Genomic DNA, 16,305 nt, shown 5'->3' with positions numbered 1-16,305 from the left:
CAAGATGGCGGCCCTGCAGCCCCGCCCTCCCACCGCCTGTCCCGGCCAAGATGGCGCCGGGGCCCCGCCCCCCGCCTCACGGCCCCTCCGCACGCGGCAGGCCGGGCGCGCGCCCAACCTCCGGCCCGGCCCGGCCCCGCGCCTGCGCGCTAGGTCTCGCCGGCGTCGCGCCGTCGCAGACCCTGACGTCAGCAGTGTGCGCCGCCGCCTGCCGCCGTCCGCGGGGGTGGGCGCGCCTGCGCAGTGCGGCCGCGCTCGGTGCGGGAGGCTCGGAGGGGCTGGCGATGGCTCCGGCGAGGCGCCGCTCAGGTACCGGCGGAAGGGGCCCGGGCGGGGCGCGGGGGCCCCGGAGGCGCCTGGGGGCGGGAGGGGAGCACGGCGGGCGCGGGCCTGCGCTCGGGCCCGCATTGTTGGCCGGGACAGGCGGAGGGAGGAGGAGAAGGAGGAGGGGCAGGCGGCGGCCTCGCCGCGGCGGGGGGTGGGGAGGCGCCTGCTTCCCGCCCGCCCGCCCGGCCTGCCGCCGCCGGGCCGGGAGGAAGGGCCGGGCCCGCCGCCTCCCCGCCTTTCGCTTTCTCCCGGTGGCGGGGCCCGGTTACGCGGCGGGTATTTGAGGCTGCGCGCGTGGAAAAAAAAAACAAAACGGGTTTTAGCGGTGCTGAGGGGGGGTTAAAGTCGTTTTTAAAATCATCGTTGCGGGGCAGGAGCGGGCGGTTCTCCCGGCAGGTGCGGGGGCAGGGAGGGCGGCGAGCGGCCGTGCCGCCTTCGCGTGGTTCACTTGCCCTTGTCGGAGGAGAGGGAAACTGAACCATGGCTGAAAGCGAACCTCGCTCCTCCGCCGGCAGCGCTCCCGGACGGCGGCGCAGCGATACCCCTGGAAAAAGAGAAAATAATAAAAAATAAAAATCCTTCCTTCTGCAGAGCCGCCTTTCCCTTAGTCTTCGTTGGAAACGTGAATAAATCTTTGCGTTTGAATAGCGTTAGTCCCATTGTTAAGGCGAGGCGGGTGGAGATCGTGCCTCAGGAAAATATAACAACTTGTCTTGCAACTTTTTGTGTTTCCCGCTTTTGATGCGTGTTGCCCACCAGGTTTAGGGGTGTAAAGATAATCTTTCAACGCTTTTTTTTTCTCTTTTTTTTTTTTTGTTGACCCAGAATTAAAATAGCCTGATGGGATATGTTTCAAAAGATTGTAGCTGCGCTTTATTTTAATAGATTGCAGTTATAGAAGATAGACACCCAGGAGATTTTGCCTTTCGCCATGGCTCAGTTTGGAGGACAGAAGAATCCCCCTTGGGCTACTCAGTTTACAGCCACTGCAGTATCTCAGCCAGGTCAGTTTACATATCACTTAATGTTTGAACCCTGACATCTAGTAGATTTGGAGATTCCACAGCTGGGTGTGCAGTTAAGAGTGGCACTGTGCTTACTTACTTAAATTCTGTTTAAATGGTTTAAGTTGGGAGTTTTTCACACAATAGAGACATTAAAGATCATTGCCTAATACTAGCTGTTGGGTTGGGGTTTTTTTAAGGGGTGATAAGTAAAATCCCAGGTGGATTTTTATTGATTCTCTTGCTCAGTAAACAAGATATTAAGTTACTCATATCCAAAGATGTGTAAAGCAAATTCCCTTTCATCAAATTGCATTGCTCTAGATTAAATAATAACAGCACTAATAAGGCATTACAGATTTTTTTTTTAAGTGCTGCCCGGGTTTCATTTCCTGGGCAGCCTGAATCAATATTTACAAAGTATTTTGCCTTTACTGATATACAGGACATACTTCACGTAGTGAAGGCGTCTCTGAAATTTGCTGCTTGGATGGGGAGGGGGGTATATTTTATTTTTTTTAATGCCTAGTTAGAACTTAAGGATCCCTATAACCAAAGGTATCACCCTGGCAATGATAGAGGGTTTCCTTTGATTTAGCCAAGAAGCTTTATTTAATCGCAGGCTCATGTATTTAAAAACCTAGCTGGCTAGATTTTCGTGTTTCACGTTGTCTGTAGCATGAAAGGTTTTGAGGCAAGAATGTGAAGCTTGCTGCATGGTATATGTCGGTGCTTCCATTTCCAGTTCTGGACTGCCTATTTCTCTTCTCAAATACAGATTGTTTCCTAAATATTGTAGTTTCATTGTCTGATGTGAAAAGGCTTCAACAAAGCTGTGGTACTTTGAGGATTCAGGATGTCAGAATGTGAGCACAGGCAGTAACCTTGTTGAAGAGAAGTCTTTCTAGAGGGTTTTATGGTTTTTTTCAGCTGTCCTTTGCATCTTGCTCTGGTCTGATATGAAGTTGAATGACATACCTCCTTTGTCAGTGGTTTTACGTCTGGGAGCTGTGCAGAAGTTGGGAATGCCTGCCGTTCTTTGGAGGTGCATGTCTGAGGGGGTACAAAAGAACAAATCTTTCTCCTGACTCAGTTTTCTCTCCTGAAATGACTCCTCCATCTCCAGTTTTTACGTCGGGCACTGGTCCAATCTGAGTATGCATTGTCAGGGAACTGCTCCCCCGCCCCCCTGCCATGTGTTCCACAATACTTGGTCCTGCTGTGCCTGTTTCCTTCATGTCCATGCAGTCCCACTCTTTACCCAAACTGTTGCTGTACCTAAGCTGCTCCCTACGAGCAGTTTTGCACTGTTTCTCTGAATAGCTCACACTTGTCTTATCCAAATGGCACTGCTCTCCTTTGTAAGAAATCGCTTAACAGCTGGAAGGAGTCAGCCTTGTGAACATGGGAGAGACAAACTTTGCTTTTCGTTCTTGTGTCTGGCTGGGTGATACCTTGGAGCCACCAAACGATGGCAGCATCTGGGCTGGAGTATTCTTGATATGCTGGCTGGTGTGAGAGCTAGTGCATCAAAAATACTGGTGGAAGACAGAGGGCCAGCTCCATGTCCTGTTTCAGAGGGAAAGCTGCATAAAACCTGCTGAAGGAAGCTGGCAGCCATGTTAGACCTCACTGAGCTACGATCAGAAGGGGGCCCTGGGGAAGAGGGCTCCAGCAAGGGTGGTAGAAGCACACACCAACTTCTTATCCACTTTCGTGTTCCTGTGACTCTGCCTTTGGATAACCTACTTCTGAGCCTCAAATTAAATGAAGTGCAAAATTTAATTGGGATAGGACTAGTCAGCATCAGTTGCTGTGAGAGTTTTTTCACCTGCTCAATGAGGACAGTATCTCCAGGGATTTTCAGCCGTTCATCTGATGCAGCAGCACCTGAGTCAAACATGAGAGCCATTGAAGACTAACATTTGGTTGCACTTTTGCCTTCTTCCTGTGCTAGTTCCACCTTCCTTCATGTTCCTAGCGTCCCTCTTCACGCTGTAGTATCTTCTCTCCAGTATCACTTGAAGGCATTTAGCCCCTTGCGTGCTTCTGTGTGGTCCTTCCCATTCCCACTGCAATACGGAGTCACTGTGTCTGTGTCCTCTTTCTTCCCTGTCTGTACTACTGAATCCAGTGCCTGGGATTCTTCCACCCAGCTCCTGTCTTAGTGCCCATGTACATACTTTGTCCCCTGCTTTTTTTACTGGCAGTGCTGATTTATAATACAGAGCACAAGAAACTTCTTTTGAAAAGTATGCAGTGCTCTTTGGCCCTGCTGAGAGCTGAAGAAGAGTGTTTAGTGTTGAGCTGCAGCTGAGTAGGCACCTTTCATGCACTTTTCAACATGAAGCTATGACTGTCCAGCCAGGTTGCTTGCCTGATGGAGAGAGATGCTGTCAGTGCTCAGGCACGCTGACTAGCATGTGCTGCTTCTCACCTGCGGCTGCGCTCAAGAAGTTGTGCAGGTTGGCTTACCCTTGTGAAGCTCAATGTTCGTAAACTGATTTAAAAGAACTACATTTACCAAACTCTTAGATATTTTCAGAGGATTAGCAAAAGATATTATATATATTCACGCATGCCAGCTGCTTTTATCCAAGTGTCGGGCTCCTCTCCGAAGCATCAAGGTGCTTGGGTATGGGGGAGGGAGATACTGATTTTTATAACACAAGCAACATGATATATAGCTTTTTCCTAAGCTCTTGTTGAAAGTGGTGAGTGATTGTGTTACAAACCCAGTTTGATAATTGCAAAAAGGTAATTTCAGGGTTGGTTTGTTTATTTTTTTATTGTTGGCTTGGGTGCTGTCTTGGCCATCTCTGGTGAAGAATTAAATATATGAATTAAGGCTTTTAATTATTAAGGTGTGACACTCTTAAGGTAGTTGTAGAGTGACATGCTGTGTAATGAAGGGTTCCTGGGATCCCTTTGTGATAGCTTACTAATTACTGTCTGTGCCTGTGGTATTAGAAGATAGATGGGTAATTCCAGGTGCTGGCAAAGATGTGTGTGTGAACAGAGACTCCTACTTGTAACACAGTGAAATTGTTTCTCCTTGTCTCGTGGGTTTGTGCATCACGACACTAAAACTAGAATGAAGTCCCTGCTGTGCTGGTTAAGCATTGTTAAAGCATAACTTAAACATGCCTGCTACAGAAAATTAAAGTTTAAAAAATTTAAAATTAAAGATTTCCTAGACAGCACAGATTGCTTTTGCAAGTACTCTTTATACTTGCATAATGATGTGCAAGTTCCTGAAAGGCATCAAAGGAGAATCCCCTCCTATTCTCTCAGCTATTTTTGACATCTTTGGTTTGTATCACAGCGCTTGGCATATGCTGTTTTCAGGGTTAAGGTTTCTGGTTGCATAGCGGAGCCCATTTTTATAGACCTGTAGTCAAAGGGGAGTCCCAGCTACGCTGCGTTCTGGCTGCTTAGCGTTGTCGTCTTTGCTGTATCAAGACTTCGTTGCATTAGAGTGAAGAACAGCGCACCTGATGAAAGCAAAAATGCCTGAAGCTCAGTATCTTGTTATTGCTGGCGGCCCTGTGAGGTGACTGAGGAGAAATGTACGCACAGGGCAAGCACGTAGTGGATCTCAGAGCCACTGAGAAAGAGCTGATGCGCAGTTTGCTGTAAAGGGATGTCCTGTGATAAATCCGCTGAGCCTGGTTTCTGTTCTGTGCCTGTTAAAAGGAAGTTTTTTTTGGTGTAGGTTGTATTGCAAGTGTGTTAAGCTTGAAGAAACTTAAAAACCCAAGGACCCAAAGTCACAATTTCTGGCAACCATGAAAAGTGTCCAAAGCCCTGGATAGGGTACTCCCTTACTGTAATCCTAGTAAATCTACAGCACTTACCAAGGATATATATGTAGCTACATACTTTGAAGATGTTTTCCTAATCTTCAAGGGTCTCTGGAATTCAGAAGCAGCAAGAGGGACTACTAAATACTGTCTTTTTGTTTGCTACAACAGAAATTTCTGTTACCTAGAAAGATGCTTGACCTGCAGCCTAGGATTCCAGTTTCTATCCAAGCCCTTTTAGATGGTCGTGCCATGCAGTATTCGGTGCAAGGGGAAGTTGTTTAGACTGCATTTGAAGGAGAGCATCTCCATCACTGTACTCACTGAGATAATTACAAATCCTCAGAAGCTACTGTTAGTCACTGCAGATGCTTGTTGCCAATAATAATAATATGGCACTCAGATGTCAATTCCACACTCAGTCTGCGATTCATTCTGTCTCTTGTTTTTCTGTGGGATTTTTTCCTTTTTTTCTCTTTTTTTTTTTTTTTTTTCTTTGAAATAGTGATGGAAACACAGTTGCCTGTTTAATCTGAGCCTGTTTGACCAAGATGAGTACATAGATGAAAGGTAGTCAAATTAAACTCCTGGAATACTTCAGGGCAAATCAGTGGGAACAAGATACATCTTTGAAAAACTTGCTACTACAGGTGTTAGCCTATGAGGCGATCTCGGCAGTCTTTTGTCTTTGCCCTTGTTAGTAAGTTTTTCTGCAGTGTTGTAGATGACCTGATACTCAGTTAATATTAAATGTTTATAAAGTGATGGTAGAGGTGGCAAAAAATTATTTTTTTTCTTTTCTTTTCTTTTCTTTTTTCCTTAATGGACAAAATGGGATGAGAGTCTTAGGGTGGGCTGGGCTGGGAATCGTTTGAGATAATTATGATTTATGCTGGAAGGGAGATTGTCATAGTGGAAACTGAAGAGCAGAGCAACCCCAAGATCTGGTTTTGGGAGCAAGCATGTTAATATTTTTGTGGGTATCCTTGGTACAAAAAGTAGGAGAGAACTTGTGAAACTTGCTTGATGATGCTTCCCAACTCCATCTCCCTGTGTTGGTACAACGTAGAATAGAACATTAGACTGAATGACAATAGCTGGTGTAGTCAAACAGATTCAAAGATAATAGCGTGAATTTATTCATTAATAGGAATTTCTGCTCAGCATGTGGAAATAAGAGGAGAAAGATAAATGCATTGGTTATTTGCCTTGAGTGAGCCAGCAAATTAATGCAGCCAAGAAAAGTGCAAGTCGTCCCAGGGCGCAGCAGCAAAGCATTTTCCCTAGATGTAAAGGTCTGTTTAAGCTGTGTTATGTGAGGCATTGGTGAGGTTCCAGATAAGAGTGTGCTTCTGGATGGTCAAAAATGCACATTCAAATTGAAGCTGATGGACAAGCAGGAGGCAAGAGGATCAAGAGAATGGAGGGCCTGTTGCCAGAGAAGCCTCAGATTTGGCTTGCTTGGCTTCTAAAGAAAGCCAAATGTTGGTGTTTTCCAGGGGAAAAAGTAAGGTAATACTGGAAATACTGTAATTTTGCTGTACTATAGAATGCTTGATTTCACTGTTAAAGTAGTATTACTGCCTGGAATATTTAGGTGACACTATTTGATGCAGATCATAGTGATGGTGATTATTTTCACTGTTGCTTACATATTGTTTTCACATTTTATTCCAAAATTGTAAGATGATCGGTGCCATCAACTTGTTTTCTGCAGATTGTACTCTGCTGGAAAGAACAGTGTGGTAGAGGGGGTTACCTCATTCAGGATCTGTTGAGTTGGTTACAGTGGTTTTGTGTATTCTATAGCAATGATCACCAGCTACAAGTAATCTCTTACTGCATCCCTGGGTCAGGAATGACAGCTTCCTTTTGGATCAGTAAGAATGGTGTGGAGCACAAGCTCTGCAGGAAGAATACTGTAAATCTGTTCTTCATTACATTGTGCCTCTTTAATGGCTTTGGAAGAGAAAGGAACCCTGTTCAGCTTGAATGTTCTGAAGGTGGCTGGGTGACCTGGTTTTGCTGGCAATATGTTTCCCTGCTGAGTTTCTTCTTGGTTTTATTTAAACATGTGGACTAGACTGATAGCTTGATGAAATGATACTTGATCACGCAGCTGCAGATAACTTTTTTAGAAACTCCTGCCAAAGAGGGAGCAGGTTTCCAGATATGTTTGCAGTTCTTCACTCAGATTTGCATTGTGCAGGGCTCGATGTTCCTAAAAGTTCTGTCTGTAAGGCTTAAGCATACCTGGTTCAGAAGTATCACGTGCATAAGAAGCATAGCATGTGGATAGCTGCTCCTCGTGATTTGCTTAATTTTCTGCAGTGAATTAAAAGCTGATACGACAAGAAAATAAACTAATTTTTCCTTCCAGGAAGTTTGAGTCTGGGCAGCACAAACCCTTCCTAGTAAGATCTGGAGAGAGCCTGACTTGGTCCCTTTATATGTGGGGACCGATTAAACTCCTTGTTGTTATAAGGCTGTTCCTTCTCTACCAGCCCCCACATCTACAAAATCCAGCTCACTCGTGGACAAAGACAGTACTGAGTGAAGTGAAGCCTCATGCATTTCCAGAGGACATGTTCTATAAGCCTCCGTTTCATAGCTGCTATTACAGTAAAGGTTTCTCTTGCCCTCAGATAGAATGAAATGTATTAATTTACAGAACAGAGCAACAGTCCTAATCTGGCTCATCCAAAACCTGAAAATCATTCAAGAAAGAGTACAGTGTGTGTATGTGTTGGGGTGGGCGCAGATGGGGATGACAACTACTAGAGCTATAAAATCATGAGCAACTTGAAAGAAGGAAATTAAGTGATCTCTGTGCCTCTGCTGTGGTATACTATTTGTAAATAAATTTAGAAGAGAAGCTAGTGACGTGTGATTCTTGAGTTTTGGAATTGGATTTATCTACTTCACGAGCTTGACTCGGGAGTGAAGCATCAAATACTGCATCTAGCTTAAGTGTCAGAAACCTCAGCGGGTTAAAGTTGCTCTTAGTGCTTACTGTGTGTTCTCTTTCCAGCTGCTCTTGGTGTACAGCAGCCGTCGCTGCTTGGAGCCTCTCCTACAATATACACCCAGCAGACGGCACTGGCAGCAGCAGGCCTAACTACACAAACACCAACGAACTATCAGCTAACTCAGACAGCTGCTTTACAGCAGCAAGCTGCAGCTGCAGCAGCTGCGTTACAGCAGGTAAAGAAAAAGGAGCGTTTGCTGTTGACTGTACGGACTTTAACAGTATAAAAGAGTGGCTTTGTAAAGGTAAAGTGTACAGGAGGAAAGCAGAATGGGAAACAGTGAACATTGCAGTATAAACCTCTTTAAAAAACAGTGGGATTATAGGTCTACAGCTATCAATAGTTGTATTAATCTGTGAAGGTGGGAATTTTGGCGGTGGAGGTGCTGACTTTTAGCTATGGAAAGCCTTTTGGGAAAATGAGTTTTGCTGCACCTAAACTGCAGATCTCAAGTTCCAAGTATGTTCCATCACTATATGTATCCTTAGTAGCATTTGCATGATTTCATACTGTGCCCTAGATACTGTGTGTCAGGCTTAACAAAAATTGCCGATTTTAGCTAGAAAGAGTACATCAGAGTCCACTGTAAAGGCTAGGAATATTTGTTATGAAAGTAATATGTGTTGATACTATTAGTTGTTTTGTGTTAAATTGTTAAATGTGAATAGTTTCTGTCTAAAACTTGCTTAACAGATAACTTGTATTTGGTATTTTTGGGGTAATAATGCTTCCTGTTCATGAGATATTTTGCTTTTATCTGTTTCAGCAATATTCACAACCTCAGCAGACTCTCTATAGTGTACAGCAACAGGTTTGTCTGATTCTTACTGTGTACATCACAAATAACTTTAAAAATAATGTTGGTTGTGTGTCTTGTAGGATTTGTCTCCGAAATCATCCTCATATGGGAAGTTGTTAAGGAAAACTAAGTAATGTTTTTTTGTAGTGAAAGAGAACTTGAAGTTCATAAACTTGGAGAGAAGTATCCAGAATGGAAGCCTGCCTACCTTCATGCAAAAAGGAAATATAAAAATATATGCTATTCCATGTGTACACGATTTCTGCTAAACTTTGCTCTAAACAGGGCCATGTATTTTAACTGCTGGAAAGATGCTGTCCAAAAAAAAATCCCTTCTACCTTTTTTTTTGTGGTCTTTGAACTTAACAGGATTTTGAAAAAGAATAAAAGGACATGGAAATTACAGGCCTAAGCTTCTCCAGCTGCCAAAACTTTTTTTGGTATTGCTGTTAACTTTCTGTTACAAAAAAACCCAGCATTTCTTCTTACTGAATAAAGCTGGATAATATAATCTTAAAATTAACCACATGAGCGCAATTTTATGCATATGCCAACTGCTGAAATGACCAAACCCTAAAGGACTATGAACTGACTCAGATTAAGCAAAAACTCTTACTTGTAAAGAGGAGGTAAAATTGTACGATTTCCTTAAACATATAAAATTAATTTATAACTTTATTTATTTTAAGTTGCAGCAACCTCAGCAGACCCTTTTAACTCAGGTTAGTTTGGTTTTATTGTTTGGTCTTCATCCCCAAACACAGATAATGCAAGAGTGCAAATTTGTGACATCTTGGGTAGTTTAATCTGTCAAATGAACTAATACGAATGGACATTTTATTGGTACAGGTTTATTTTATCCAGATGTTAAAATATGCGTAGCCTTGGTTTCCAAAATTAATGGCAACCACTTTTCCTTAATCTTGAAGGGAATATGTGTGTTGATGACATTAATTTTTTTTTTTCGTTTGAAAAAAAAGTGGTCAGTTATTTTGCAGTAAGTAACAAAGTGGAAAAATCTTTCTCTTCTTTGAGAAGGAATTTAACTTTCTGTGTTAACAGTATTGCAGTATGTGTAGAGAGAGGTTTAAAAAGAATCCTGCTGAGCTGGACAGGTTTAAAACATGCAACCATTTAATACACTGTAGGTTGCTCTGGTTCTGTTTTCTCTTAACCTTTTAAATGTGCTTTAAAAACAAAAGGTAAAAATAGGTTACTTAAGTTTGTTGCCTTACTGTGTTCTGCTTTTGTACGAAGGCAAGCACGTGAATTGTTGAGTTAAGGAAGGGTTTGTGTTAGCCTCAGCCTTTACTGACTTCCAACACTACAGCTGGGATATAAATGGAGAATAATCTCTTAAGTGTTCATTCCTAGCAAAGTTAGGAACTTATCTCCTCCTCAGGCCCGCTGTACGGGTTACCTGTAAACAATAACGAAGCCTTCATTTTTTTCCTAGACGATGAGTGTATTTTGGGGAAGTTGACTTTTTTTAAAAGAAAAGGATAAACAAAGCCAGTCTTCATTCAAAGTAGGAAAAAAGTAATCTAAAAAAAACCCCACCACCCAAAAAAAAAAACCCACAACTTCCACATTCTCAAAATCTTGGTTCAGAATAATTGCGTTAGAGACATTTTAGACATTTTAAACTCCTGTCTACATGGGTAAAGGAACTGTTCCTTGTAGGTAAGTCAGCTGGCTATAAGATTTATGCTTTGCTTTATTTTGCTTACAGCCAGCTGTTGCGCTACCCACCAGTCTTAGCCTGTCTACTCCTCAACCGGCAGCCCAGATAACTGTTTCTTATCCAGCACCCCGGTCAAGTCAACAGCAAACTCAACCACAAAAGCAGCGTGTCTTCACTGGGGTAGTTACTAAACTACATGATACCTTTGGTTTTGTGGATGAAGATGTCTTTTTTCAACTCAGGTAAGATGTAAATACTTGCTTGCAGATGTACTCTGTGATACCCTCACTAAAGAAAAGGTTTAGATGATTGCATTCTATCTCTGTGACTCCGCTGATAGTGCCTGCAGTTAGTATGTTTTTTCTGTCAATGCTGAAAGTCAGATGGTTAAATAAGTTAATAGACACTAGATCTGAGTTCCTTTATGGGAGTTTTTGAGTTTTCCTAATGCAAAAACCAAAGCTGGGAGACTTAGAAGGTGTTAAGCTCCTTATAAGATGAAATTGCAGAATTTGTGGGTGATTAAATGTATATAATTAGCTGTCTGCCTATCTTAAATCAGTACTGTTTAGGGTGCTTCTGCTTTTGGACCAAAGATAGGAATTAAATTCCTGTGCATACTCTGAACTGAAGCAGTTAGTACTTCCACCGAATTTGGGGGTAGATGCTATTCCTGTAAGCTTTTTTTTTATTAACTTTACCTGTTTCTTGCAACTTTGAATGTAACTTGCAAGTGTCAAACTAGCTAAATAAGACTCTCACAGTACATTTTCTGTAATGTTTGCAGTGCTGTTAAAGGAAAGACACCTCAGGTGGGTGACAGAGTTTTGGTAGAAGCTACTTACAATCCTAATATGCCATTCAAATGGAACGCACAAAGGATCCAGACGCTTCCTAATCAGGTATATGGGATTACCCTGTGTAACTTGTGCTGACTGCTTCTGGTTCAAGCTCACTCACAACTCATTTTCTCTTCTGCTGTTAGAACCAGACGCAAGCTCAGCCGTTACTCAAGACACCTCCGGCAGTCCTTCAGCCCATTGCACAGCAAACTGCTTTCAGTGTTCAGGCACAGCCGCAGCCACAGTCCTTGTTGCAGGCACAGATATCGGCAGCTTCGATCACACCTTTGCTTCAGACACAGCCTCAGCCATTACTGCAGCAGCCACAGCAGAAAGGTGCTCCTTCAGTGCAGAAAGTTTGTTGTAGTCCTTCTGGTGCTTAGTGTGTGATTATTTTTTTTTTTTGTTAGTCAGGAGGTTGAAGTAATAGTTGAAATAATATGGAAAGGACCCTGTATAATTTTCAGTTTGAGTATGCGTCTTCCTGCAGCTATATGCGAGGCACATTGCCTGCCATAGCTCAAGAATCACCTAGTTAGTGAACGCCCCATGGACTCCTGTTCATATTAAGATTTCATAATCTGAAGGCAAATTCAATGTAGTTTTTATTCTGACGCTTTCATAAGCAAGCTGGGGAGTTGAAAGTCTTAATGGCAGTGTAGTTCTTCAGCATCTTCTGGGGTGTTGGAAAAGATCAGGTTTCACACAGTTGTAGTGTTAAAACTATTATGTCTATGTTTGTGTTTTATTTATGTCAGTTAGCCACGTTAGCATTTGAGAGAACAAACACTACTGGACATGGCAAATCTAAAACAGTGGTTGTTGTGGGGTCACTTGAACTTGAGTGACTGAAGAATCAGTAATAGGATTGATAATAAGAGAAAATTAAGACTTGTCTTACCCACAGTAAAAGCAAGGGAAGATCTGAAGCTATCACCTAAGCATGTACTAGATATATGCTTATTACGGTCTAATTAGTCCTAGTTGTTCATTGGTGTTTAGTAATGTTTGTTCCATTTACAATCAGTTGGTTAAATGTCTTGAGACAGCAAAAGTATGTGCTGGGGGATTGATGGAGCAGTAAAATAAATTGATTTAAGAATAATTTTTCAGGAAGCTTAATTGTTTTTACCTATGAATAGCCTCAAAAATAAGTTTTAGGTTTTCTTTAATTCAATGAGTAGGCAGTATATGTAACAAGTTACGTTTCCAAGAAAAGGCTTAGCTATGTACTGTGATAGCTTCTGTGTGCTTAGACTATATTAGCTTCCGTCTTAAGAAGATGCTTTTAAACCTGTTTAACTTAACTAGAGTCTCAGTTTGCATCAGTGAAGAAAAGCATAGGTCTCTTCAGTTTCTTGGGGTGGGTGTTATTAATAAATAGATTTATTTGACTCTAGAGTTAGTTTGGAGAATGTACACAAGTGAAACAACTGTAAAGCAGCAATGGTTGTGAAGTGTAGATAGTTGCCCCCTATTGTGTGTTGATCTTGTAAATTTTTGTTTCAGGTGGTTTGTTGCAGCCCCCTGTTCGTCTAGTTTCACAGCCTCAACCAGCTCGAAGGTTAGACCCACCATCCAGATTTTCTGGGAGGAATGACAGAGGAGGAGACCCTATGCCAAACCGAAAAGATGACAGGAGGTATGTTGTAGAAAACTGGACTATAATCAGAGCATTCTGTCAAGGCCTGTCTTCAAACAGAGCTGAGCTGCTTGCTCCAGAGTGAGTCAGTGATACGCACAGGCGGCTTTCCCATTAGGTATTAGACAAGAGTTCTATCTGAAATGAAGGAATTGCATCGTCAGTCTCTTGTAAAGAGACAGTGTACGAAACAAACTATAAGGAGCTTCTCTCCTTTTTGTGAGTCATCTCTGACAGGTCTAGCTTTTGTTGTGCTAGGAAGCTTTCTGTGTTACCAGCATGCAAAAACGTTTGTATCTTGTATGCATTTTTTTAAGTCGTGAAAGAGAACGAGAGAGACGTAGGTCCCGGGAAAGATCACCCCAAAGAAAACGCTCCAGAGAGAGATCACCTAGACGAGAGAGAGAGAGGTCGCCTCGAAGGCCGCGACGTGTTGTTCCTCGTTACACGGTTCAGTTTTCCAAGTTTTCATTGGACTGGTATGTTTCTAGTGCCACGTGTTTACCTACCTCTCATTTTAATTGTCGGCACAGATTACTGTGAGCCATGTTAACACACGTGTGTGTAGTGAGTGTTACATGATGATATTAACTGTAAAGAAAGATCAAATATGTAATGGCTGAGAACCTCATATAATAAACTTTTCCTGGGCTCTTTGTTATTTTTGAATGCTACTGCAAAATACCTTTATAACCCTGTTTAAGAAATATTCCCTAATACGCACACACCTTAATCAGAAGAATGTTTAGTAGTTACTTGCTTTTAAACTTCAATCCATGACACTCTAACTTAAATATATTACTCTTTAAATGTTATATATATAGTATTAAATATACAATAGTTGTATTTCCAGTTAATATACCTCTTAATTATGTGCTTTATTAATGGTTCTTTTATTGCTGTATCTTTCAAATACTGTTGTTTATTTCAGCCGTAGCTGTGATATGATGGAGCTGAGGAGGCGTTACCAGAACTTGTATATCCCAAGCGATTTCTTCGATGCTCAGTTTACATGGGTGGATGCTTTTCCTATGTCTAGACCATTTCAGCTGGGAAACTACTGTAATTTCTACGTAATGCATAGAGAAGTAGATCCTATAGATAAAAACGCTGCTGTCCTTGATCCACCCGATGCTGATCATCTATACAGTGCAAAGGTTGGTACAGGTTTCCAGTATTGTGACTGTTCATTAGAAATTTTTTTTACCAATAGGGTGAAAAAGGGGGTATAACTGAGCTGAAAATGTTCTACAGCGATTTGAGCAAAATACAGCATTTGAAACTTTTTGGTAAAGAGCTCATATGTAGAGCTTGAAGAACCATGACTGAAATTCAGTTTGTTTTTCTGTTACTAGAGCTGTCCTAAATCTTGTTTTTATTGAGGTCTCTTCCATTCTCTGCACCCAGTTCTAATCTGATTACAGGGAAGAAAGCCAACTCCTGCAAGATCTCTGGATGTATTTCTTAGGCAATTCATTCCGAATAGTTAATGGAGCCCTTTTTTTTTTTTTTCTTCAAGGGTCCTTACTGTGCAGTTTGTACTCTTCTGTTTAGTGATATTTTCTTTCTTTCTTCTTTCAGATTCATCTCAATATTTATTATGTTGTTGAAAGTAGATGGAGCATATTGGGATTATCTGAATGTCAAAAAATGCTGCATCAAGGGCTGTAATGATGTATAAAAGACCTCAGTGTCAAAGCATCTTCTTAAAACCTGTTCCATTTGAAAGCTTTTTCATTAAAATAGGGCTGAGATTTCTAGGTCAATCTCTTTTAGAAGTATTTCATATTAAAGATAGGTTTAGAAACAAAACTGCCTTTAACTCCCATATTTCTGAAAAACTTTACTTGCCTTTTGTGCATAAAAACTTTGAAGCCTTGGCTCAAGTATCAGACATACTGTTTTTTTCAGTCTAGTGATGCAGAGCAAGGGCTCTCTTTCAGAAGGGTAAGCTTCAAAATATGTTCAGTAACTGAGGAATAGCATCCTGTTCCATAACATTAACCTGTTTAGGATATAAAGCAACCTTGTTAGATTTGACTGGGCTAACGGGGTGCTATGAGGATGTAGATGAATGTGTTGGTCAGTTCTCTTGTGATTGTGACAAAATGGAATAATCAGTTACTGAAACCAGAAATGGACTTGGTGTGCTTCTTGGTATAGGGTGTTCTGCATATGGCGATAACATGCGAAGCACGTTGCTCTTATGTGCTTTCAGTTTACTTTTTTAAATAAGATCACGCATTGCATCCATATGGGACGGAGGGAAATTGGTTAGCAGACATTGTAACACTCAGTTCTACCATTTTATTTTACCTTTACTTGTTCTGATTTTTTGTGACATTAAGTCACTGGTATGTATGTGTTTGAAGTTGTGGTCGTTGTTTAGCAGTCATAGTGGGAGACCTTCACAAGACTGATCTGACTTACATGGCAGGTGATGTTGATGGCTAGTCCTAGTATGGAGGATCTCTATCACAAGTCATGCGCTCTGGCTGAAGATCCCCAAGAACTTCGTGATGGATTTCAGCATCCTGCTAGACTTGTAAAGGTAAATATGCTTCAATGCCAGATGCTTTTGGCAATAAAGGTTGGTTATAGAGCTTTGAAGTATTTGTCAATAAGGGAGGAGTTTGTAGGCACTAAATGATGGCTTCATTTTTCCTCTGAAGAGACCTAGTTTATATGTTAATTCTTTTTCCAGTATATAGGAGCTCCGTCTTCACTGCTTTCATATTTACGGCTTTCTTCAACTTAGTCAAAAACAATAGATATTTGGAGAAACCTATATTAATGATATAATAATAAACTTTGTTAGCCTTTTTTTACAAGCACTTAGACTTTTTTTTAAGGGCTCAGCTGTGGAGAGAATACAAATGAAGCAACAGTTAAGTAACCATTGTATTAAGCGAAATTTAACTATTGTTAACCTGAACAACCTGTAAGTGCTATGGCGTTTCAGGAGAACACGGACTTGTTTTCCAGTTGAACTCCATCTTAAAGCAAATGGGAGTACTTGAATATATAGATATAATGCTCTCGTGGTCTTATCTTTTGTTGCTTTGCTTTTAAGCAGGAATGTCTATATGCATATCGGAATTAAGACACCATTTAAATTAGTATCTGTCTTTTGTGTTAGAAAGCTTTTCATTGCAAAGGAACGAGCCTATACCAA

At 41.6% G+C, this 16,305-nt stretch overlaps 1 protein-coding gene across 6 annotated transcripts in view; it reads left to right on the top strand.

The window, feature by feature from the left end:
• The first annotated feature begins 222 nt into the window (after positions 1 to 222).
• The window catches only part of CCAR1 (cell division cycle and apoptosis regulator 1), a 28,256-nt gene continuing 12,173 nt past the window's right edge, over positions 223 to 16,305 (top strand). For 4 of the 6 annotated variants that reach the window (XM_068416583.1, XM_068416580.1, XM_068416578.1 and 1 more), the window contains exons 1-12: positions 223 to 309; positions 1,213 to 1,331; positions 8,166 to 8,338; positions 8,930 to 8,974; positions 9,652 to 9,684; positions 10,695 to 10,888; positions 11,434 to 11,548; positions 11,632 to 11,824; positions 12,998 to 13,130; positions 13,448 to 13,609; positions 14,062 to 14,287; positions 15,568 to 15,681. In XM_068416583.1, the coding sequence (XP_068272684.1) occupies positions 1,259 to 1,331; positions 8,166 to 8,338; positions 8,930 to 8,974; positions 9,652 to 9,684; positions 10,695 to 10,888; positions 11,434 to 11,548; positions 11,632 to 11,824; positions 12,998 to 13,130; positions 13,448 to 13,609; positions 14,062 to 14,287; positions 15,568 to 15,681 (1,461 nt within the window). In that variant the 5' untranslated portion in view covers positions 223 to 309; positions 1,213 to 1,258. Of the gene's footprint in view, positions 310 to 1,152; positions 1,332 to 8,165; positions 8,339 to 8,929; positions 8,975 to 9,651; positions 9,685 to 10,694; positions 10,889 to 11,433; positions 11,549 to 11,631; positions 11,825 to 12,997; positions 13,131 to 13,447; positions 13,610 to 14,061; positions 14,288 to 15,567; positions 15,682 to 16,305 lie in introns of all 6 variants that reach the window. The other 2 variants (XM_068416577.1, XM_068416579.1) reach the window with 2 other exon arrangements.

The sequence above is a fragment of the Nyctibius grandis genome, chromosome 20 (genome assembly GCF_013368605.1).
Source record: "Nyctibius grandis isolate bNycGra1 chromosome 20, bNycGra1.pri, whole genome shotgun sequence".
NCBI lineage: Eukaryota > Metazoa > Chordata > Aves > Nyctibiiformes > Nyctibiidae > Nyctibius > Nyctibius grandis.
Note: the sequence above shows the minus strand (reverse complement) of the source record. Positions and strands in the feature narration are given on the sequence as shown.